Genomic DNA, 25481 nt, shown 5'->3' on the forward strand with positions numbered 1-25481 from the left:
TTAATAATGAGGGACTCCACTTGCAAGTTATTCACATGAAATATTGTTCTCATGTCACTGTCACATACAGCGGTTCCATGCTGGGGGGAGGGGGAGAGAGAGAGAGTGCGCGCAGCTCACCACAAAAATAATAGAGTAGCCCCATTTAATGCATTGCTAAGAATCATAGGATAACCCACCTGTAATGCATCACAGCACATGGGCTATTACACTACCACTGTAGATGAAGAAACATGGGTCTGGAGGAATAGGCTTTGCAGTTGAGATGCTCAACCTGTGCTAAGCTAGTCCAGGCTAACTGCAATAAAGATTTACCCCAGAGTACAACTGCATTTTACATTGCAAGAAATAACAAGAATGTTCTATCTTTCCACCATAAGAGTTGACTTACATTTTAACCATCATGTCTCACTCTGCTCACATTTTACCTCATTTTATCTGTTTGATACTTAGCTGTAAATTGAAATTCAGGTACAATCCTGAGGTAAAAGTGAATCTCTCAGATTCTGGGTCAGAAACATGAAGTGGAATAATGGAGCTTCCTTCATAAGTTTTGTTTTTTTTTTTGTTCTGTTTTGTTTCTGGGGGTTGGAGGGGAGAGTATAGTGATCAAGGGCAATAACAAGTGAATGAAATGGATAAAACATTTAAGCAATGATAATTCTACCACCTTTTAATAAGATGACAGAAGATGACACAAAGATGATAGCAGATGAATCAAAATTATTCAAGATAGTTAAGTCCAAAGCTGACTACGGTGTTACAGGGGATCTCACAAAACTAGGTTACTGGGCAAATGAAATTGCCAGATGAAATTCAACATTGATAAGTGCAAAGTAATGCACACTGGAAAATATAATCTCAACTACACATATATAATGGGTTTCTACTAAAAAAACAAACAAACAAAAAAAGACATTGGCTTCACCAGTGCGCAGCAGCAATCAAAAAGGCAAATGGAATATTAGGAACAATTAGGAAAGGGACAGAAAATAAGACAGAAAATATCATAGTGCCACTATATAAATCCATGGTGCACTCGCATTTCAGTACTGTGTCCAGTTCTGGTTGCCCCATCTCAAAAAGTATATAGTGAAACTGCCAAAGATTCAGAGAAAAGCAACAAAGATGATTACGGGTATCGAACAGCTTCCTTAACAGGAGAGACTAAAAAGATTATGGCTGTCATCCTAGAAAAGAGATGACACCGGGGTGGGAGAGAGATATCATGAGAGGTTTATAAAATCATGAATATTGTGGGGGGAAAAGCGTTATTTACCCTTTCCCACAATACAAAAACCAGGGGTCACTGGATGAAATTAATAGGCAGTAGGGTTTAAAACAAACAATAAGTACCTTTTCCACACAACACACAATTAACCTATGGAACTCACTTCCATGGGATGTTGTGATGGACAAATGTATAACTGGGCTCAAAAAAGAACTAAATAAGCTTACAGAAGATAGGGCCATCAATGGCTATTAGCCAAGATGGTCAGGAATATAACTCGATACTTAGGGCAACCCTAAACCTCTGACTGCCAGAAGCCAGGAGGGGAAGACAGGGATGGGATCACTCCAACTCCAACTCCAACTCTCCCTTAAGCTCTAGTACCGGCCATTTTTGGAGTCAGGATACTGGACTAGGTGGACCAGTGGTCCAAACCATTATGGCTGTTCTTATGATAAACTAAAAGAAAATTTAACACAATGACCATAATATAATTACTTAATGTTTTAGCTAGTATAAGATCCTAACAAATTCCCAGTCAAGTCTGTGGGAACAGAGTCAGCTGTCAGTCAATTTAAAATAATCTATTGGGGCCTGATCCTGTAAAGTGGATGCTGAAGGGATGCCACGTCTTGCAGTATCTTGCCCTAGATCAAACATAAACTGAAAGCAGAAGTAAAAGAAGTAAAAGAAAGTTAAGATAGTCATTCACTGGTACCTAATTTTACCCTTAGACATATATGCAACTCTCAGCAAAGTTAATGGAAGTTGAACATGTATACCTCAGAGCAGAATTTGGCTCTTGCTTTGCAAGTTTTACAACACTGAAAGCTATTTGACTTGAAAATGTACAAACACTGACTTGAAAAAGTGACATCTGGCATTTTTGCATGATATCAATTGAGAAATAGAGAATAGCATATATTGCAAAATAATTTATAAAAATAGATGTCAAAAGGATTGTTGGCTTATCTTACTTTTTGCACTCTAAATGTGAAAAACACATTATATTTGAGCTATGAACTTCCTTAAAACAACAGAAATACATTTTTTTGCCTCCACTCCTGTGGTTAAAAATGCCTTCGACAGGTTGAAAGGATTTAGATAATTTGTTTTAGAGAGCGATAAGGGTCTGACATTTAACCCAAACCCAGGTGCATGTGGTTTCTTCAAAAATGTCAAAAGGTCACATGATCTCAATGTACAAAGTCTGAAAAACAAAACTTAGTTGGGTGTCTTAACTGAAATAGACTACAAATGCAAGAAATTCCAAATACAAAATCAGCAACATTTTATAGTCATTAGAAAGGGAAATATTTTAATAAATAGATATAAAAATAAATATTTTGCAACTTGTCACACTAGCACTTTTAAACTATATTGCTTTAAAGTAAGTTTAAAAATATCTGCACGGCTGTATCAGAGTTCAGAGCTTAGTTTACCAAGCCAAGCTCAAAAGTAGGTCTGTCTGTATGGCCTCAATTCAGTAAACTACTTCAGCATGTGAGCAGCCTGACTTCACTAAGCCTGCCTCCTTGGGTTAATCTAGGCACGTGGTTAAATACTTTGCTGAACCAGGGCCTTTAAGAGTTTAACAGTGCAAATCAGCCAATCTGTATATGTAAAAGAATATACTAGAACATATGTTAAAACATTTTATTACTGTTGTTATGTATTAAACTTTTGTCTTCTTATTATGTGTGATAACTTGCACGAAAATAATGGCAAAACATGGCTCTGTCATTAAGTTACACCATGTTTGTAAACACCTCCTTTCTAGAGTGTGGTTAATCTGTAGAAACATCCCAATTTCAGGAGGGGTGGGAGAAATGCCTATATTAGAACAGGGATGAAGAACATCAAAAGTGAAAAAGGATCTAGGTAACAAGAGCTGGTTATCTGCATTCTCTTCGCTGAAACACTGAAAGAAACTGATGTATAACACAAAGCTATCTGTAATCAGACCTTATGGGGTTCTGTTCTCCAACTACATTTTAAAAATGTATGAAACTCCTAGGCAATAATATAATAATTTTGGTATTTCCTTGAGGAAAAAAAATACAAAATATATTTTAATTTTTTTCTCATCTAGGTAGTCCAGCTTCACGTTCCAGCTGAATTCACATTTAGGAGCTAATCTCCAACTCCAGCAGTCTCTCTCATCTCCCCCACCTCCATCCAAACAAAGAATAGCGCTTCTGCCTTTGAGGGCAGTCCCTAGGACCCTTTGTTCCCACACCGAGTGGCTCCTCCTCCTTGCCAGCCACTGAGGATTCAGAGAAGGGGATAGTAGCTATCACAGATCAGCCACTCCAGAACTGTTAGCTCCCACCCTGTGACAAAAATGATATATTTTTTCACATCATGGGCTGAAGTCAGAAAATAAGTGAGCCCAGGGGGAAAGGGAGAAACTGGTAAAAATATTTTACTATTTTTCCCCAAGAAAATAACCATAAATTACAGTGTAGTTGGTATTAGAACTAGCCTAACCTCACTTTAAACAATATAATTATTTTATGGCTGCAACTCACTAATACCCAGAACTTGGTCTGACAGAGTTTGAGTTTTTTGATTTTCTGGGCAAGGCTCATCTGTTTTCCCTGACTTTTGAGAAAGGAGAAGGTGAGGGAAGTTACAAGAAAGCTTTGGGGGGTCGGCATCTGTTCATTCTTGTTAATAGGGTGAAGGGTAGAAAAGTCCATAATCTGTGTCACTGGTTTATTTGTAAATTTTATTTCTGATATACATGTAACCAGGATGCCCTGATGGTGCATTTTTATATTTCCAATAACAAAAACAAAAGATCAAAATTTTATGATCAATAATACGTTGGAGGAACTGCAGGAGAAGAAATAAAATTAATTCTTAATATCAAGGCCACACAATAAACTCTTCTCTTTGTGGGCAACCTGCAATTAAATTTGGGGTAACACTCTAAAAAATTCAGTATTTTTATATTGGGAAAAATATTTTTCTTTTAGACTGTCATCTTATTTAAAAACAAATGAACCGTTTTTCTCAAATGTAATTAAAAGAAGTTTGCCTTAAGGAAGTGAGTACCCATGAAAAATTTCAGTTTAAAAAAGAAAGAGAAGTTGCTTACCCTTTGTAACTGGAGTTCTTCAAGATGTGTGGTCCCTATCTGTATTCCACAAGAGGTATGCATGTGTTCAATGCATCTAAGACCAGATAATTCTAACAAGCAGTGTCCACTGATCTGCACCTGTGCCCTTCCCCTCCTCATACTTTGTGCTGAAGGTATAAGAGGTGGGGCAGACTGATGCCTCTCTCGTTCCTCCTCTTACCATGAATCAGAGATTATTCGAAGCAGAAGGGAAGGAGGGCAGGTAATGGACTACAGCGAGGGACCACATATCTCAAGCAACTCCAGTTATCAAGGATGAGTAACTTTCCTTTCTTCTTCAAGTTCTGGTCCCTATGTGTGTTCCACTGTGGGTGATTGGCAAGCACTACTTAAAGAGGATGAGGGGGTGTAAGGATGCAGGTGGTATGGCTGCTTGCAGAACTGCCATCCAAAAGGATGAATTAGTGGAGGAGCTTGGACCAAGGCATAGATGGAACTCCACATTGCTGTTGTCACAACTATAGAGGAAGGGAACAGCCCTCCTGTATACAATACTATAAAATCCCTCCTGGCCAGAGACATCAAAATCCTTTTACCTGTAAAGGGTTAAGCAGCTCAGATAACTTGGCTGACACCTGACCCAAAGGACCAATAAGGGGACAAGATAGTTTCAAATCTTGGTGGGGGGAAGGCTTTTGTTTGTGCTCTTTGTTTTGGGGGTTGTTCGCTCTTGCGACTAAGAGGGACAAGACATCAATCCATGCTCTCCAAATCTTTCTGAACAAGTCTCTCATATTTCAAACTTGTAAGTAACAGCCAGGCAAGGCGTGTTAGGTTTAACTTTGTTTTCTCAACTTGTACATGTTCCTTTTTGCTAAGAGGATTTACCTCTGTTTGCTTAACTTTGAACCTAAGGCTAGAGGGAGTTCCTCTGGGCTCTATGAATCTGATTACCCTGTAAAGTTATTTTCCATCCTAATTTTACAGAGATGATTTTTACCTTTCTTTCTTTAATTAAAAGCCTTCTTTTTAAGAACCTAATTGATTTTTCCTTGTTTTAAGATCCAAGGGGATTGGATCTGGACTCACCAGGAATTGGTGGGGGAGAGGAGGGGGGATGGTTAAATTCTCCTTGTGTTAAGGTCCAAGGGGTTGGATCAGTGTTCACCAGGGACTTGGTGAAGAAGTCTCTCAAGACTTTCCAGAGAAGGGAGTCAGTATTTGGCAGCAAAACCGGATCTAAGCTGGTAGTTAAGCTTAGAGGTGTTCATGCAAGTCCCCACATCTGTACCCTAAAGTTCAGAGTGGGGAAGGAACCTTAACAGCTGTCTTGCAAATATCAAGCAGAGATACTTCTTGAAGCCACTGAGGATGCATACCCCATGTGGGGGAGGAAGGTGTACCACTTAATAACAAAGTAGGATACAGTCAGAGATCCACTTGGAAATCTTCAGGGAGAAAAGAGTTTGTCCTCAAGCTTGTTCCACTATGAAAGAGCCTAGATGACTTTTTGATCTGTTTTGTTCTCTGTAGGAAATATGCCAAAGTTCATCTCAAATAGAGAGAGAATGAAGTCTCTTCTCGATGCTGGAGATGGGGGGAATGAGGAAGAACACAGGTAAAGTGGATAGTCTGGTTTATTTGAAATTTCTAAATTACTTTAGGGGTGAATTTTGAATACAACTGTGGCAAGACCTTGTCTTGATGAAATATTGTGTGTGTGTGTGTGGGGGGTTACTATTAGGGCCCCCAGTTCACCTACCCATCTGGCTAAGATGATGGCAATGAGGAAGGCAACCTTCATAGACAAGTGTAGCACTGAACAAGTGGCCAGGGGTTCAAAAGGTGGCTTGCTAAGTGTTGAAAGTACTGAATTAAGATCCCATTGAGGGTCCAGTCTTATTACCAGTGGAAAAGTTCAAAGAAAGCCATTTAAGAAGCTGGAGATGACTCAGTGAGAGTGATCAAATGCACCCCTGTATTCACATTGTACATATTAGCATAAGAATATTTTTACAAAAAATGCCTTGTGAGGTATCATTTGAAAAAAGACGGTTACTCACCTTTGTAACTGTTGTTCTTCGAGATGTGTTGCTCACATCCATTCCAGTTAGGTGTGCGCGCCGCGCGTGCACGTTCGTCGGAAACTTTTTTTACCCTAGCAACTCCAGTGGGCCGGCAGGTCGCCCCCTAGAGTGGCGCCGCCATGGCGCTCGATATATACCCCTGCCGGCCCACCCGCTCCTCGGTTCCTTCTTGCCGGCTACTCCGACAGTGGGGAAGGAGGGCGGATGTGGAATGGATGTGAGCAACACATCTCGAAGAACAACAGTTACAAAGGTGAGTAACCGTCTTTTCTTCTTCGAGTGATTGCTCACATCCATTCCAGTTAGGTGAATCCCAAGCCATACCTAGGCGGTGGGGTCGGAGTGAGAAGTAGCGGCATGGAGCACTGCAGATCCGAAGGCCGCATCCTCTCTTGACTGCTGGACCAGGGCGTAGTGGGAAGCAAAGGTGTGGACCGACGACCAGGTCGCTGCCCGACAGATTTCCTGGATGGGCACACGGGCGAGGAAAGCCAGCGACGACGCCTGCGCCCTGGTAGAATGCGCAGTCACACGGCCCGTAGGGACGTGGGCCAAGTCATAGCAGGTCCTGATACAGGACGTTACCCACGAGGATAACCTCTGCGAAGAAATGGGAAGCCCCTTCATGCGGTCCGCTACTGCCACGAAAAGCTGGGGGGATTTGCGGAACGGTCTGGTCCTCTCCACATAGAATGCGAGAGCCCTACGGACATCAAGCGAGTGGAGCTGTTGCTCCCTGCCTGAAGAGTGAGGTTTCGGGAAAAAAACCAGGAGGAATATCTCTTGGTTGATGTGGAAGGCTGAGACCACCTTGGGGAGAAAGGCAGGGTGTGGCCTCAGCTGCACCTTATCTTTATGGAAGACTGTATACGGGGGGTCTACCGTGAGAGCCCGGAGTTCCGACACCCGTCTAGCTGAGGTGATAGCTACTAGAAAGGCAGTCTTCCAAGAGAGATAGAGTAGGGAGCAAGTAGCTAACGGCTCGAAGGGGGGCCCCATGAGCCGAGACAACACCAGGTTAAGATCCCAGGTTGGAGCAGGGAGTCGGACGTTAGGGTATAGACGTTCCAGCCCCTTCAGGAATCTAGTCACCGTCGGGTGAGAAAAAACGGAGCGGCCATCCCCACCCGGGTGAAAGGTGGAGATAGCCGCCAGGTGGACCCGCAAGGACGATATCGCCAGGCCCTGTTGTTTGAGGGACCAAATATAGTCTAAAATATTGGCCACCGAAACTTCCATCGGGCGGAGACCTTTCTCCACGCACCAACAGGAGAAACGCTTCCACTTGGCCGAGTATGTCGCTCTAGTGGAAGGCTTCCTGCTGCCCAAGAGTACCTCCTGTACCGGGGTGGAGCAGCGCAGTTCAGAACTGGTCAGCCACACAGGAACCACGCCACTAGGTGCAGCGACTGCAGGTCCGGGTGACAGAGAGTCCCGTGTTCCTGGGTGATCAGGTCCGGGTGAAGGGGCAGGGGAACTGGGTCGGCTATGGCCAGGTCCAGCAACATGGGGTACCAATGTTGCCTGGGCCACGCCGGGGCTACCATGATCACGCGGGCCCTGTCCCTGCGCACCTTCAGAAGGACCCTGTGGACCAGCGGGAACGGGGGAAACGCGTAGTACAAGTGGGTCGTCCACGGAATAAGGAAGGCATCCGCTATAGACCCGGGTTCCCTGCCCTGAAAAGAGCAGAACGCCTGGCATTTCCTGTTCCACCCGGACGCGAAGAGGTCCACACGGGGATAACCCCACCTCTGGAAGATCGAGAGGGCGACGTCCGGGCGAAGGGACCACTCGTGGGAGAGGAAGGATCTGCTCAGGCGGTCTGCCAGCGTGTTCCGTACTCCGGGGAGAAAGGAAGCCGTGAGGTGAATGGAGTGGGCTACGCAAAAGTCCCAGAGTTGCATCGCCTCGTGACATAGGGGAGAGGATCTGGTGCCGCCCTGCTTGTTGATATAAGACATGGTCGTCGTGTTGTCGGTAAACACCGCAACACAACGACTCCGAAGCTGGTGACAGAACGTTTGACAAGCAAGGCGGACCGCTCTCAACTCCCACATGTTGATGTGCAGCTTCACCTCCTGCAGGGACCACAGGCCTTGTGTTCTCAGGGATCCCAGGTGGGCCCCCCAGCCAAGATCTGAGGCATCCGTCGTTAGGGACACCGAGGGCTGGGGTAGGTGGAATGGGAGCCCCGCACACACTACGGACTGGTCTAGCCACCAGCTGAGAGAATCCAACACCCCCTGGGGATTGTGATCAGCATGTCTAGTGGTTGCCTTGCCGGCCGGTAATGTGCGATGAGCCACGACTGGAGGGGCCTCATGCGGAGCCGAGCGTAACCGGTCACAAATGTGCATGCTGCCATGTGGCCTAACAGGGTTAGACGTGTCCGTATTGATGTTAAGGGGGCTGCCTGCAATCGCTGAACGAACGCCGACAATGCCTGGAACCTTGGTAACGGCAGAAGAGCCCTGGCCACGGTGGAGTCCAGGACGGCCCCGATGAACTCCACCCTCTGCGTGGGGAGCAGGGTGGACTTGTCCACGTTGATCATGAGGCCCAAGGTAGCAAACAGGCCGATGATCCTGCGGACGTGGCTGCAAACCTGTAGCTCCGACGTGCCCCGAATTAACCAATCGTCTAGGTAAGGGAACACGTGGATACGATTGCGCCGAAGATGTGCCACAACGACGGCCATGCATTTTGTGAATACCCTCGGAGCCGTAGAAAGGCCAAATGGGAGGACTGCAAATTGGTAGTGAAAACGGCCCACCACGAATCGAAGGAAACGTCTGTGGTGTGGCCAAATGGCAATGTGAAAATAAGCGTCCTGCATGTCGAGGGCGGCGTACCAGTCTCCCGGATCCAGGGATGGGATAATGGTCCCCAGGGATACCATGCGGAACTTCAACTTCACTAGGTACTTGTTGAGCTCTCGCAGGTCGAGGATAGGCCTGAGGCCTCCCTTGGCCTTGGGGATCAGAAAGTAGCGGGAATAAAACCCCTTGCCTTTCTCGTTTTCCGGAACCGCCTCTATAGCTCCTTTGTTGAGGAGCGTCTGTACCTCCTGCCGAAGGAATTGCTCGAGAGAGGGGTCCCTGAAGAGGGACGAGGAAGGGGGGCGGGAAGGAGGAAATGATATAAACTGCAGGCGGTATCCCGTCTGCAGCGTGTGTAAGACCCAGCGGTTCGATGTTATTTGGGTCCACGCCGGGAGGAAAAACGAAAGGCGGTTGGAAAACGGGGGGGGGAAGGATCCGTGGGGGAAACTGTTAATGCGCCCTCGGGCGCACCTTCAAAACGAAGGCTTGGGCCCAGGCGGGGGCTTAGAGGAGCTTTGATTCTGCCCCCCTTGGTTCCCCGAATGTCTACGCCTTCCATTCCTGCCGCGGCGCCTATTAAGGTCCTGCCGTTGGCGGAACTGGGGGTATGGCCTACGCTGCTGTTGCTGCTGTGGCCGGAAGGGTCTGCGCTGTGTTCCTGGCGTGTGCATCCCGAGGGAGCGCATAATGACCCGATTGTCTTTAAGACTTTTGAGTCTGGGGTCTGTCTTTTCTGAAAACAGGCCCTGGCCTTCGAACGGGAGGTCCTGGATGGTGTATTGGAGCTCCGGTGGAAGGCCAGAGACCTGAAGCCAGGAGATGCGGCGCATCGTTACCCCCGAGGCGAGGGTGCGGGCAGCCGAGTCTGCAGCGTCCAGAGAGGCCTGCAACGAGGTTCGTGCAACCTTCTTGCCCTCGTCCAGAATGGCCGCAAATTCTTGGCGGGCCTCCTGTGGCAGCAGCTCTTTGAATTTGTCCGCTGCCACCCATGAGTTAAAAGCATATCTGCTAAGAAGGGCTTGCTGATTTGAAACCCTGAGCTGAAGGGCCCCAGCCGAATAGACCTTGCGGCCGAGGAGGTCCATACGCCTGGCCTCCTTGGATTTGGGGGCTGGGGCTTCCTGTCCGTGGCGCTCCCTCTCGTTCACCGACTGCACCACCAGGGAACACGGAGTCGGGTGAACGTGGAGGTACTCGTAGCCCTTGGAGGGGGCCATGTACTTCCTCTCGACGCCCCTTGCCGTAGGGGGGATGGAGGCCGGTGACTGCCAGATTGTATTGGCGTTGGCCTGGATCGTCCTAATGAAGGGTAGGGCGACCCTGGTGGGAGCATCGGATGAGAGGATGGTGACGATGGGGTCCTCGATCTCAGAGACCTCCTCGGCTTGCAAGCTCAGATTCTGTGCTACTCGCCTAAGGAGGTCTTGGTGTGCCCTGAGATCTAGCGGAGGAGGGCTACTGGAGGAAGTGCCAGCCACCGCTTCGTCGGGGGAGGAGGATGAGGAGACCCCTGGCAAGAAAGTGTCCAGTGGGGGGTCCCCCTCAACCCTCGCCTCTGTCTCAGGAGCAAGACCAGGGTCTTGCTGCTTCGATCCTTCCTCTCCATCAGGGGAGGGAGGGGGGCGAGACAACGAAGCCTCCGGCACCCTGTGCTCCGCCGTTGCAGGCCTAGCAGGAAGCTGTTGGGGGCCCTGGGCTTGATGGTACGCCCAGGGTGTCCAAAACCCCCACAGCTGCGGACCCTGGTCCTGTTGCGGAGGGTCCTGGAATAATGCCGCCTGTCTGCGGTGCCCAGCGCATATACGCTGTCCGCTTGAGATGACACCGACGGCTGTCTAGAAGGCCATGGCGGGGCCGACCGCGGCTGATAAGAGTCTGCGCGGTTCGGCACCGAAGATCTTCTCGGTGCCGGGGATCGGTACCGGGAGTCATAGCGGCGCCGGGATCGGGACCGGGTTCTGTCTTGGTGCCGGGATCTGGACCGGTACCGGCCGCTGCTTCGGTGCCGGGATCGGGATCGGGACCTGCCACCGACGTGGTGCCGGGAGGTCGACCGGGACCGGGACCTGCCACCAGCTCGGTGCCGGGAGGTCGACCGGCGTGGTGAATGACGGCGAGACTGGCTCCTAGAGTCACGGTGCCGGTATCGACGGCTGGAGTCAGACCGTGACCGTCTGGAGGTCGATCGGTGCCGCGAGTGCGACCGGTACCGCCGAGGGGAGCGGTGCCGGGACTGCGAGCGGCGGCGGGATCTCGAGCGACCGTGGCGTCGGGACCTCGATCGCGAGCGTGAGTCCCGAGACGGTGCCGTCATCGTGGGCTTGCCCCTAGATGCTACCCGCACCGGAGGTACCGGGGGTGGCAGCTGAGTAGACTCAGTCAGAGCGATAAGGTCCCGTGCCGAGGCGAAGGTCTCCGGAGTGGATGGGACCAATAGCTCAACCCCAGATCTTATGGGGGAGCTTGGCGGTACCGGACTCGACGGACCCACTGGGCCGGGAGTCGACGGTGCCGGTAGTGCCGCGGCCGATGCCGGGCGCTCAATTCGAGTCTGCCTGGCTGGAGTAGCAGACGTTGATGGTCTCGCTTCTGCACCCGGTGCCGGGGAAGGTCGGTGCCGGGGAGTCTTTCCGGTGCCGGTGCGATCCGGTGCCGGCGTCGAGATCACGGCCTGCGAAGCTGCTGGGTCAAGTGCCGCTTCCATCAGGAGAGTCCTGAGTCTCTGGTCTCTCTCCTTCTTTGTTCTGGGCTTAAAAGCCTTGCAAATGCGGCACTTGTCCGACCTGTGCGATTCCCCCAGGCACTTTAGACACGTGTCGTGAGGGTCGCTGGTTGGCATAAGCTTTTTACAGGCCGCACATTGCTTAAAGCCCGGCGAACCAGGCATGAGCCCGGTGCCGGGAAGGGCTACAGCCCAGACCGGCGAACAACTATATACAAATACTATTCACACTACAACTAATTAACTAACTATACTTAACGACTAACTAACAACTGTAGTAATAACGGTAGTAACAAGGAGAGCTAGGGACGTGGAGGACAGCAATGCCGCGCTCCACAGTTCCAACGACCGACACGGCGGTAAGAAGGAACTGAGGAGCGGGTGGGCCGGCAGGGGTTTATATCGAGCGCCATGGCGGCGCCACTCTAGGGGGCGACCTGCCGGCCCACTGGAGTTGCTAGGGTAAAAAAAGTTTCCGACGAACGTGCACGCACGGCGCTCACACCTAACTGGAATGGATGTGAGCAATCACTCGAAGAAGAACTAATAATTCACTGGTCAATATCATCATGGTGAAATGTATGTATCAGCATTATATGTAAAGTTATAAATTCCCTCTAGATGATGTTAGTAGCACATATTCAAACCCATACAGCCCTAACTAAGCAGGAGTGGTTAAACAGGTCTTTCCTAAAAAAAATAAACTTCAATTTACATATAAAAAGTAAACAGGTTCCTTGAGACAGCAAGGAGAAAAGGCAAATCTGCATTTCAGCATACACAGGGGAAAAGAAACAACATGGGACCACCTTCACTTACAGACTCCATGTCACCTTGGTCCTGCTAGTGAAGGCAGGGGGCTGGACTCAATGACCTTTCAAGGTCCCTTCCAGTTCTAGGAAATAGGTATACCTCCAATTATTATTTTTTTATTTTTTAAAGGGAGTAAATATTCTAACATAGCATGTTACTGGTAAAAGTTGATGTTACATTGCCTGAAGAGACTCTTCAATTTGATCTATGAGTTAACCTGGTTCAGGGTTTCCTGCTGTGAATGAGAATGTCCTGCTTGAAGCTGACCAGCTTCCCTCTCTAGGAGTCATCCTGCCAACATCCCAGGTTGTCAGGTGCAGGGACATCATGTCCAGAGAAGGGATGTGCCCACTGTTTTGTGAGATCAAGTCTGACAAGATTGGTTAGGTGACAGACCATTCAATGGAAGGGTTCACTAGCTCAGAGAACCAAAACTGCTTGGCCTATCCTGGAGACAGGATGAATAAAAAACCCACTGTATTTAATTAACATTTTAAAAACATAATTTTTAAAATGTTAATTAAATGCAGATTTTTTTGTTTGTTTGTGTTACAAATAAACTAATTTTAAAATTAAATTTGAAATTGAAAATCTATGTTGAGGCCTAAATTTATTATAATCTATTAAAATAATCTAAATTAAATACACAAAATAATACGTAGCAGTACGTTTCCTGCCAAATTTTCCAGAAGGTCAAACCACTGAACTGGTGGAAATCTCTGGCTAAAGACCTGGAATCAGAGTTGGTTGAAGTGCCAAACATTATCAAAATGTTTTGAGTTTAAAACTAAGGATGTATTATCTGGAGTTAGTGAATTGAACTGGCTGTTGCTGGTCACCATGTCCTGCAAGGTTTTAGATTAGTAGATCTCAACCTTACACCAAGTTTCTACAGTTTTTGACAGCAGTAGCCTTTCTGTAGGTCCACAAAGAATATGTTTTTTTACAGTCTATTCAACTAGATCACTTCACTGACTAGTTCATTCAAAGTTAAGAAACCAATCTGGTGCTAAAAAGCAGGAAAGCTAATTTTCCAATAGGAATCTAGGAGTAAAAACAAGGTGTGAGAGCATGAGATCTACTAGTCTAAAACCGTAAGTGACACATGGGGGAGGGGGGAATATGGGAGTCAAGTGTCTCCCCCCTACCCGTAGATTTCTGCTTGGCCTGCCATGTTGGATGGGGAGGGGCTCCCTTCTCCTGTTGCACCCGAGGCCCAGCATGCTCAGCCCCTCTTCCTCGCAGCTGGGCCTGAGTGGGGAGCAGAATCAGCCACTTCTCACACTGGCCACTCTGGGTCGCTGCTTTGTACAGCACAGTAGCTGCCTGAGATAGATTAAGAGAGCATGGCTGGCTCTCTTAATCTGTCTCAGGCACCTGCTGAGATGTGTCCTCCCCTTTAGACTGTGACCCACGCACGAGTCGTCTATGTCTAAAACCTTGAAGGATATGATGACCAGAAACATCAGTTACATTCACTAACCACAGATATGTCCTTAGTTTTAAAAGCAAAACATTTTGATAATGTTTTTCTTATGTATCAAGCACATTTAAGGTAACTTTACTCAATAAAAACATAATACAATGATGTTTTTGTACATTTTTAATTGAATTTGAATTTCCATCCAAATACAGCTTGACACAAATTGCAAGCAAAAATTTAATCATCATCTAGTAAAAAGTTAAGCTACATAATTGTTTAAATAAATGCGTATGGATATAGAGTGACCTCCTGGTTAGTAAAAAAAAGGACCAAATTTAGTGTAATGATTATATTTAGCTGCAAAACAACTATTTTAATAGTTATGAGCCAATGAGCATCAACTTACCTTTAGGAAAATAACTAAAAAGGACAAATGCAAAAGGTGATTAAAATCTATGATTTAAATAAAGGTTTCACCTGATTTAAACCATGAATAAAATTGGTGATTATATCATTTTTTATTTAAATCAACCCATCCTAACTAGTGGCAGAACAATAACACAACTAGCATCTTCTCTTAGTTTCCTCAGAGTTGTGGGTATTTTAGGGATACAAGGAAAAGCTAGAGGTCCATGCGAACTGAAAATAATCTGATATGAAGCCTTAGCTCGCACTTCCTTTGGACCAATACATTTGGCAGTAAGAATCCTTGCAAACAGGTCCACCTGTGGAAACCACCATCTCCGAAGTCCTTCTGGATGTCTTCCGGTCTCGAGGGACAACTTGTGGTTTCCAGGCCTCTACTAATGCAGTCTGCCAGTGTGTTCTAGAGGCTCCGGAGCTGCGGACCCACTGATGTAATGTGATGTTCAATATACTGGTCCCAAAGTCTCAAGAGGGGAGGATTTAGTACTTTTGCCAGTTGATGGAGTGCACCACCGCGTATTGTTCATGAGGACATGAATCATCAGGTCTTTGAGTAGGGGTGGGAAGGCTCGTAGAAGAATTTGATAGCCTTGAGTTCCAAGACATTTATGTGGAGGGTGATCTCCTGAGACAACTATCTCCACAGAATCTTCAGCTATGCCATATGAGTTCCCCCAAACCTTGAATGGAAGAGTCGATGGCCCGTATCTTGGCTGGCTATGCCAGTAAGAAGGACATTCCTTTGTATACCTCGGTTGGATAAGTCCATCGGTTTAAGGAGGAGAGAACTCTGTGAGGTCTGTAACCAGTGGTCCATGGTGTGCCTTTTTGGCAGATATATAGATCTCAATGACCCATGCAGAAGGCATAAGTAAAGTCACATGGCAAGTCCTCATCTGAGTGCTGAGGTGAGACCATAATTGATTGATTTAGTCTATTGTAGTAAGAAATCTATTGATGGAGATCAACATCAGTGGGCAGGTGTGAAACAGAGGTCAACTGGTGCCAATGGCCAAAGAGGTCACTATTCTGTGTCAGCAACACTTATCAGGCCTGAAAAACTCACTACACAACACATTGCTTTCATAGTATTTACCTATAAAATAGGTCTGAGGCAGTGGTCCTCAACCTTTTTTGTCTGGCAGGTGCCAGACGACGAGTCATGGAGGACAGTGGCGGTGGACAAGCATCCGCCGAAATTCCACGGACAAGTGGCAATGTCAGTAGGTGTCACTGCCGAAATGCCGCCGACAAGCTGCGTCATCCAGAGGTGTCGCCACCAAAATTCTGCCGATTTTCAGCGCTATTTTGGTGGCAACGCCTCTGGATGACGCAGCTTGTGGGCAGCATTTCAGCGGATGCTCGTCCACTGGCCAGTATGCGGGTGCACTTAGACACCCCGGCGGGTGCCATGGCGCCTGCAGGCACCGCATTGGGGACCCCTGGTTTGAGGAATCAAATGAAAGCTCATATCATATTGGTCATCATAAGCGTTGCAAGATGTATGTAAGGTCAATGTGTAAGGAGTCATATGTACTTTCCAAAAATGTTTTAAACTGTGTCAACAGGCAGGGTTGGCAAGCTGCTTTTACCAAAGGGACATGGAATCACCAGCCTCAGTTCATATGTAGATCAAGCATTGTAACAACAAACACAAAATAGGCCCATTTACATGTGAAAGTTAATAGGAGAAACAGGTGGACAGGATGGAACCAACAATTCAGGAGGAAAAGCATAGGGAGTCATCCTGAGTCTGGGGGACAAAAACGGTAGACTATAGGGGAATAAGAGGATGGCACAAAGACTCCTCATTTATCCTGCACTTGAGGGAGTAACCAGGCAGTGAAAACAGGATCTCAACCAACTGCTGTTTAAATGCTGCACGAAAGGGCTTAAGTGAGAAATTTCTTTAGACAAGGTAAGCCTGTTAAACTTAAGTGTTAGTCTAGTAGAAACATGTTATACTTCTGTTTTATTTGTGACCTATTGTTCTTATTATCCTCAACTCACTATCTCTTAAATCTTTACTTTTGTTAATAAACATATATTTGTTTTTATTACAAACAGATTACAGTGCTGTGTTATATTGGAACTGACAGTTGAATCAAACAAGCTGGAGTGTGCATGTGTGGGAGAGAGAGAGTGTGTGTGTGCCTGCACTATTCCTTTGTACGGAGGGAAAAGAGAGACAGAGTGTGTGTATACACACACACTATTCTCTTGGGAGTAGTGAACCTGTTAACTACTGTGAGTGCCCAGTGATAGGGGCTGGACACTTAAGAGGGGGCACTTTCAGAGTGGCTCAGGATCTGGGTGCACCTATTGTTAACCTGCAAGGGAAAGTAGGAGCAGGCAGACTTCTGAGGTGAGTGCTTGAATGGCTGAAGGTCTGACCATGTCGGGGAGCTGACATCCAGCTACCACAAAAAAGATTCTCTCACACTGGAGGAAGGGGAGTAACAAAGTAACTTGCAGTCCAGGGCACCCTGAGAAATGGTCACAAATGGCAAAAAAAATGGTTGCTTCTGAACTTCTGAGGTACCTCGTCCAACACTTTCAGTTGTATCGGGGAGTTTTTTTCTTGCTTCATTAGATTCTCATGGGAGAGGTCCCTGAAGAGGGTTATGGATGGAGGGGAAGGGATGGGAACAGCCTCAAACTGTATACAATAATCTCCCTTGATGATCTTGAGGACCACTGGTCTGACGTTACCCCTAACCAGGCATTCTAGAAATGGGAGAGATGATTGCCAAAGGGAGAGTGTAATGGAAGAAGAGGTTGGTTCTATAAGACTCATAACTTGTGTTTCAAAATTGGCATTGCCCCAGAGTCCAGGATGGAGAGGCAGTCAAGGAGGAAGCTGAGGTTCATCTGCACTGGAAATGCTGTCTCTTTCTTAGGGGCTTCAAGATATGCTGTTGTGGATAGTTGAATCTAGTGCCTACACCTATAATGTTGTAACTGTTGTCTCGGGAATTTCCTCTTGGGAACCAGGACACACAGGCCCGGAGATTTCAGTGCAACCCATAAGTCTTTTAAAGTATGCAAGACATTGTTGGTGCTTCTGTTAAAGAGTTTGTTACCCTCAAAGGGCAGTTCTTTTATAGTGACCGGGCCTCACATGGGATCCCTGAAGCCTGAACTAGTAGAATCTCTGCATAGCCAGTGCAGTGGCCATTGATCTGGACATCATATTGGACATATCAAGAGCCATATGGAATTGGGGCAAGCAGGGACCCTGGGGATTTTTCACTTTTCTTTACCCATGGGGCACAGACTGCCTGCTGTACCATCTCACCCAAATCATTCTCTCACCTAATCAGTTCCCTGCCATTGCAGGGGTCCTGGGCACTGTCACCTGTTTTCTGCCTGTGGTACAAAACAATTTAAAGGTTCTGAAGACTGAAATGCTTTAGTCTAACCCAAGTTATTGAGCTCACTATAGGGGTAACTGGGTGAAAGTTAAAGGTCTGTGATATGCAGGTGGTCAGACTAGACGATGAAATCGTGGTTTCTGGCCTTAAACTCTATGGAAGTATGAAACAACATTTTCTGTGAATTTAGTTTCAAGATTCAGAATGGTGCCTACAGTTTTCAGATGCGATAGGCTTTCAAAGAAGGCTTGCCTCTCAAAGAATATTACCTGATCTAACTTCCGGTGAAGTCAACAGAAAAATTCCCTTTGATTTTAATGAAAGTTGAGTCAAGCCCTAATATCCTGATCTAAGCAACTACTGCCAGATTTAGGGGAAGGCACTAGAATATATTATATATAGCTGAAATTAAACATTTAAAACCAAGCTTTAGAAATAAATTAACTTACCTTGCTGTGCTAAAGTGGATCTTAGCATTCCACTTTTAGACCAGATTTTTATTTGTCCATCTTCACCAACTGTAAACAACAGAAAGTCATCATGTTTCTTTCAAAATTCAAAAAAATTAAAATATATGACATTTTTAAATTTAGGTACACTTAGGGTTAGTTCTACTTATTTATTCATTTATTTATTTGCTAATTAGAAAGAATGTGTCTTATGGAAAACATATTTAAACTGCTTTTCTGCTGCTGTCATCGCAGCTTCTTTTCCACTCGGAGTCCTGTGGTCATCTTGCCTGACAACACTTTCTGAGAAGGGAGAGCCAATAATTACCCAACTCTCTCCTAGCTCCTAGTCCCCTATTCATCATTACTAGTACTACTCATTTGCTTACAGTTCAATAACCCACACCTGATATCCTTAAGTTGCTGCAGATCAAAAGAGAGTAGTATCAGGCCTTCGAGGTTAAACTGGTGATTTATACTTGGTGAATGGTGAAATTTGAGGATAAAGTTTGTAGGAACTCTCAACTCTAAAAGCTTGATTTCCATAATTAAATTGCACATTCCCAAAAATCCTAAGGTAGGGAGTCTGAGCCTTTTGGAGCATTTCCTCATTCATATGTATATCCACTATGCAGCAAAGTTTGAGTACACACACTGCAGCCTACCTTCATGCCAAGTGTTACTTTAAAGTGCTATCATCATTAAAAATGTACAGCATAGTTCTATTTGCAAAGTTTTCTAACTCAGACAGTTGAAAATAAATTATCACCAGAACACAAAGTCACTTCTACTCCACGAGGACTATTTATCTGCCAAATTTCACTTTTCTACTTACAACAGATTTGGCTTTTGAACCATTCAAAAACAGTTACAAGAACAGCAAAGAATCCTGTGGCACCTTATAGACTAACAGACGTTTTGGAGCATGAGCTTTCGTGGGTGAATACCCACTTCGTCAGATGCATGTCATGTATTCACCCACGAAAGCTCATGCTCCAAAATGTCTGTTAATCTATAAGGTGCCACAGGATTCTTTGCTGCTTTTACAGATCCAGACTAACACGGCTACACCTCTGAGTTACAAGAACATTCTTGTTCTGCTTCCTTTTTGTTTGAGCACTGGAGGGATTTTTGGGGGTGAGGGGGATTTTTATTTATTGTAACTTTCTACTCAAAAACAGCCAAACCTTTTGCTTACTGTAACAGGGTGCTGGCTAGGAGATCCAAGCCAGGCCCCTGTTAGCCCAGCTCTGCTTAAAAGGAGGATTAGTTAGGACTTGCTGGGGAGGCCACACCCTAATCACCTGAGGGGATGCATCTGCCAGCCTGCTATATAAAGCTGGCTGGGAGGAAGCAGAAGGGGAGAGACAGGAAAGGGAGGAGCAAGGAGCTCTAGATCTCTGCTGGCAAGAGAAGCTAGCGGTCTCCCAGGGTGTTGGTCTGTAAGATATGAAATTGCAGGTGGTGGGGATAGGCACGAACAATAAAAGAGCACTGGTGAATGTACTTTGGCTGAGTTTGTGGAGAGACCGGGAGCAGGCACCACTACACTTATGTTTCTAAAAACAGAGAGATTCAATGTGAGTGGAGTCCAAGATCTGAAAAATGCCAGCCCCAAAAAGTGAAAAGCCTCAAAAAGCTGAGCAACTCAAGATGGGTTTGAAGTGGAAACACTTAGGCAGTCTTTACTACAGTGGTCACTAATGTATGCAAGTGCGTGCCCACACATTAAATGTTTAATATACAACATAGTAACTACCTAGAATGTAAGCCAGCCAATGATAGTGCTATTTATCTAATTTCATATGTAAAAAATAATTAAACAAAAAAGTATAAAAGTACAAAAAAATTACATTTAAACATTTGAAAATGAACATTTTACATTTTCAATAATTACTTCTGATTGCCTTATGCATAAAAAATACATTAAAAATTCATTCTTTTTAACTGGTATTGATGAGTTATCACTGCCTAACTATCCATTAACCATAAGAACATTACCTTAACTGTAAATCACTGTTCTTATTTTTAAATATATTAATTGATTCAGTTAAATTCATTAAAATCAACAATGTAGTGTCCCTATTCTTGAATTACTGCTCTTTTTCTTATAGATTTAATGCTAGGTCTCTTGTTTGTAGACTCATAGATTCAATTTTATCCATCCAAATTTGGTGTAACTGCAATTAAGTTTATGAAATTTCAATCTGCAGCTTCTAAATAAATGTGAAGGATTCACCTCAAAGTTGCCTCTATACAAATTCAACCGGTTTATCCCTCAGAGGAAGTAATTACTTGTATTTCATAAACTGAATTGTTTAATAACTTAAGTGCTTGTCCATACGGCGATTCAGTGCGTAGCAAGCTAGGGTGTGAATCTATGATGCACCAGCTTCCCACACACTAAGTGGATGTGGGGACCCTGCCACCACAAAAATAGGAGTAAATCAAAGTGCACTATCTGTGGCACTTTTTGTGCCTGGCAGTAGGGTCCACACAGCCACTTAGTGTGTGGCAGACTAGTGTGCTGTAGATTTATGCCCTGGCTTGACACGCACTAAGTGGCCCTGTACACAAGGCCTGCCCCTAATACATAAGTGGTGTACCATTCCCTTCTTTTGAAGCTATTTAGCATATTAACCTCATATCTTTAAATTATGCTCTCTTGCAAGGGACTTTTTATTATTTTAATTTCCATCTTTAATTCTTTAAGGAAAAACTCTTACCTGTAACCAATGCTGTTCCTTCATAATTCCATCTTCCTGCAAGTACAGCTCCACAGTGAGCCTCTACACTTTTTTCCACTCTTCCTATCTTTGAAATCAAATGGAATTTGCCTAAACAAAGTTAAGTTAGAAAATTAGATATCTTATTTATGTACGGTGCCCATTTCTATAGCATCCTGTTCTCCCAAGTTTAAAAAACTGATTAAAATAAAAATACTGTTTACATATGATGGTTAAACCCCATTATTTCATAGGAACACAGGAATTCCCATCTAATCTAGTATCTTGTCTCCAGTTGGCCAGCACCAGGCACCTCAGATGAAAGCACAAGAAACCTCCCAGTTCCTAATTGCTAGATTAGTTTAAAAACATAAGCATGAAGAAGTTTACTATATCGTAAAAATTTAGGTGAGCATTCACTATAACTCTGAGTATTCTTGATATTCACATATGTCTAATCTCTTTTTGAATCTTGCTAGCTTTTTGTGAAAAAGTATTTCCTATCATCAGTTTTGAAATTACCACCTTTTAATTTATGTAATGTCCTTTTGTTCTTAAGTTGAGACTGGGAGAATAGAAGCTCACAATCTACCTTCTCTAGACATTCATTATTTTATCTTGTCCCCTTTTACTTTCTCCTTTTTAAGATAAACAATCCCAGTCTTTTCAATTTCACTTTTCACATGTCCCTGTTCACTTTAGTCACCCTTCTCTAAATGCCCTCTAATTCTTTAATATCCCTTTTGAAATAGGGTGAGCAGTACCATATGCTCTATTCTAGTTGAGACAGCATGTCTGATTTATATAATGGCATCATAATATTACCCAAATTATTCTCCATCCCATTCCTTATGGATTGCAACAGCTTGGGTTGTTTTCTGTCACAACTGTACATTGATTGAGCCAAGCTCAATTTAGCTGTCCATATTGATGTCCAAACCCTTTCCTCTCCTGATACGATTGAGAATCCTGTACAGTATATGAATAGTTTAAATATTTCCCTCCAATGTGCATTACTTTGCATTTATCAACATTGAACTGCATTTGACACTATGTTGCACATTCAACTACTTTGGTTAGGTCCCTCTCAGTTTTCTCTGGACTTGACTAACTTAAATTAGTTTGTGCCATTTCACTGCCCCAAAACTATAATACATATGGAATTAACACTGAATCAAAAGAGCCTCAAACCAAGGAATTCCTACTTCTGACCCCCTCTTATATTTGAAAGTCCACTCAGCACCAAAGGGTAAAAGCTCGTACAAACTGACTATCATGCTGGAGAGTGCCCTTCTCTGAGGAATTAAAATTGTCTAAAATGTTGGTCTGTTATGGACATTTGGGGTCCGCTTCCACTAAAGGCATTGGCAACACTTACTACTGACTTCAACAAAAGTACAAACAGGCCTTTCTTTCCAAATGATATATCCTTAACCCAAAATTTTTTACCCAGGCATGCCATGAAGAAGATCAGCTTCAAGCTGGACCAAAGGTCAGACCAAGGAGGAATTGGTGTCCTGAAACAGCCTGAACAATAACTGGCTTAGAATTATAGAATGACCCAAAGCTAAGTACCTTAAAAACTAAACTAATGCTAAACTATATTCAAAAAAAATATTTATACAGTACTATAACTAATACAAATAAAAAGAAAAGAAAAATAAGAGCAGGAACAAACTATCCTGAAAAGTAGCTAAATAGAGCAAAGATTCCAAGACCCGCTGTCTGGAACAATAGGAGCAACTGAGGGAGCCAGGGGTTCCAATCCCTTAAATAACTTCAAATTAATCATTTGTATCTGTAAGATGGAATACGCATGACCTCAATGATCACTGTTTTCTAAATAAGTCTAGGGCTTATTGCACTTTTCCCCCAAGAGCCAGGACCAGCAGAAGTAATTTCTCGAGGAGGAAGAGAACTGTTGTTCTTCAAGATGTGTTGCTCACGTCCATTCCATTGTAGGTGTGTGTGTTCACCACATGCATCAGTGCCAGAAGTTTTTCCCTCAGTGGTATCCATAGGAGACCGACTCTGATGACCCCTGGAGTGGTGCGCATATGTATCAGTATAAGGGTGCTGCCGGCTGTCCCCTCCCTCAGTTCCTTCTGGATACTGCTGAGGGAAAAACTTCCGGCATCGGTGCATGTGGCGAGTACACACACCTAATATGGAATGGACATGAGCAAGCACTCGAAGAACTAACTAATTCTAACTTAACACCAAGGGAACTATTAACTATGCAAATTTTAACAACTATATACAACAAATTTGCTACTAGGCACAGTTGAGATAGGAAAGTATTCTGAGGCAAGGAGACGTTCCAGCACTGTCACTGGCAGTAACAAGGAACTGAGGGAGAGGGGAGCTGGTGGTGCCCTTTATACTGGTGTATACGCATGCCACTGCAGAGGGCACCAGAGCCGGTCCCTTATGGATACCACCAAAGGAAGAACTTCCGGCACCAATGCATGTGGTGAGCATTCACACCTACAACAGAATAGGCTTGAGTAAGCACTCGAAGAAGAAAAGTTATTTTAGGCATTTTTTCTTTCAGTCATTTTTCATGTCCTGGCCCTATTGTGAATTTACCCCTGCCCGCAACAATAGGCTGCCTGAGTTTCCACGTACAGATCTCAGCATGACAGGTGTATCAAATTATTTGTTAAAGAGCTCTACATGAGGGCATTAGAGTGTTATAATTTTAAAGGCTGTTATGCCACAATCCGCCTGAGCTAGATAACAATACTATATCTTTCACAAATTCCAGCAGTACAGCATAGCATATATTTCTAGCATTAGGAAGCAATAAGACACCAGACTTTAAGACTATCCCTGATCAAGGACTGACTACTGCAAGCATAAATTTTTTGTGGGATTTTTTTTTTAAGTAAATAGCAGTAGACACTGTTGGACAGCTTCTCAAAGGTTTGAAATATTAAATGTAGTGCTAGCAGAAATGGATTAGTGGGCAGAGTTCAAATGAGGTGGTCAAAGGAGAAAAATAAATGCAGTTCATTGCATGCTTGTATACAAAAAGAAATTATTCTTTGGATGGCTTGATCACATGAGTATGTATATGCAATCTCACAGATAAAAATGTTTACCCAGTTAACTGTGAACTGCCTAGAAGGCAATACACACATGAAGACATCTGATAACATCATGGTAACCACAACAGCAAAGTTTAAGTGGTTTGTGTTATAACAAGCCTGAAATATGTTTTATCATATTCACAGCTTTCTCATGCTTTATTTTACATATTGGACTGGACAAACATTTTCAGTCTTTAAATAAGTCAGTAACAAAGACAAAAAATAACTGAAAATACTTTAAAAAACAGAGGGTTTCCTGGCAGATCTTTCAGAATGCAAACAACAGGAACAAAGTGCTGTTAATCTCCATAATATTATGCAAAGCCTCTATTTGAACATAGGCATTGAAAATGCTGTTAGAAAATGACAAAATCATATATAAAACATCCATCAGGTCTTCTATGTGTTCATTTTTTCCCCTTAGAATCATAGACATTAGAAAAGAAAAGGACCTATTAAGCCAGTGATTCTCAAAGTCAGTCCACTGCTTGTTCAGGGAAAGCTGCTGGTGGGCTGGGCCGGTTTGTTTACCTGCCGCATCCGCAGGTTCAGCCGATCAAGGCTCCCACTGGCTGCAGTTTGCCGCTCCAGTCCAATGGGGGCTGAGCGAAGCAGTGCAGGTCAAGGGATTTGCTGGTCACCCTTCCCGCAGCCCCCACTGGCCTGCAGCGGCAAACTGCAGCCAGTGGGAGCCACGATTGGCAGAACCTGCGGACGCGGCAGGTAAACAAACCAGCCCATCCCGCCAGGGCCTTTCCCTGAACAAGTGGCGGACTGGCTTTGAGAACCACTGTATTAAGCCATCCAGTACACTCCCTGCCTGACTGTTTCTTACTGCATATTCTCAAGTGATTCTTCCAATCCAGTGTTAAAAATCCACTTTTCCTACAAGTCAGATGATTTGATAGTAAAAAGACAGATTTCCCACAAATATTAAAGGAAATTATCCAGAAATGTGAAAATCCAAACGAATACATAGACTGGATGAGCAGCCTTACAATACACAGATAGTGTTTTCATGGAGATAATCACTCACATATGACCAGCAGTAGCAACAGTTTCAGCAGCAGCAGCCCAACTAGACCAAGGCCTGGTTTACACAAGGGGTGTGTGTGTGGGGGGAATCGATCTAAGTTATGCAACTTCAGCTACGTGTCTTCACTGTGGTGAGTCGAATGCTACCGCTCCCCCATCGACTCTGCCTGTGCCTCTCGCGGTGCAGGAGTAC

The 25481-nt window shown here is 44.7% G+C and overlaps 1 protein-coding gene across 3 annotated transcripts in view; it reads right to left on the reverse strand.

The window, feature by feature from the left end:
* IFT80 (intraflagellar transport 80) overlaps positions 1 to 25481 on the reverse strand; it is a 161357-nt gene that overhangs the window by 101336 nt on the left and 34540 nt on the right. For all 3 annotated transcript variants that reach the window (XM_050965892.1, XM_050965893.1, XM_050965894.1), the window contains 2 exons: positions 21162 to 21272; positions 18436 to 18504 (listed from right to left, as the gene is read on the reverse strand). In XM_050965892.1, the coding sequence (XP_050821849.1) occupies positions 18436 to 18504; positions 21162 to 21272 (180 nt within the window). The remainder of the gene's footprint in view (positions 1 to 18435; positions 18505 to 21161; positions 21273 to 25481) is intronic.

This window comes from Gopherus flavomarginatus, chromosome 8 (genome assembly GCF_025201925.1).
Source record: "Gopherus flavomarginatus isolate rGopFla2 chromosome 8, rGopFla2.mat.asm, whole genome shotgun sequence".
Lineage (NCBI taxonomy): Eukaryota > Metazoa > Chordata > Testudines > Testudinidae > Gopherus > Gopherus flavomarginatus.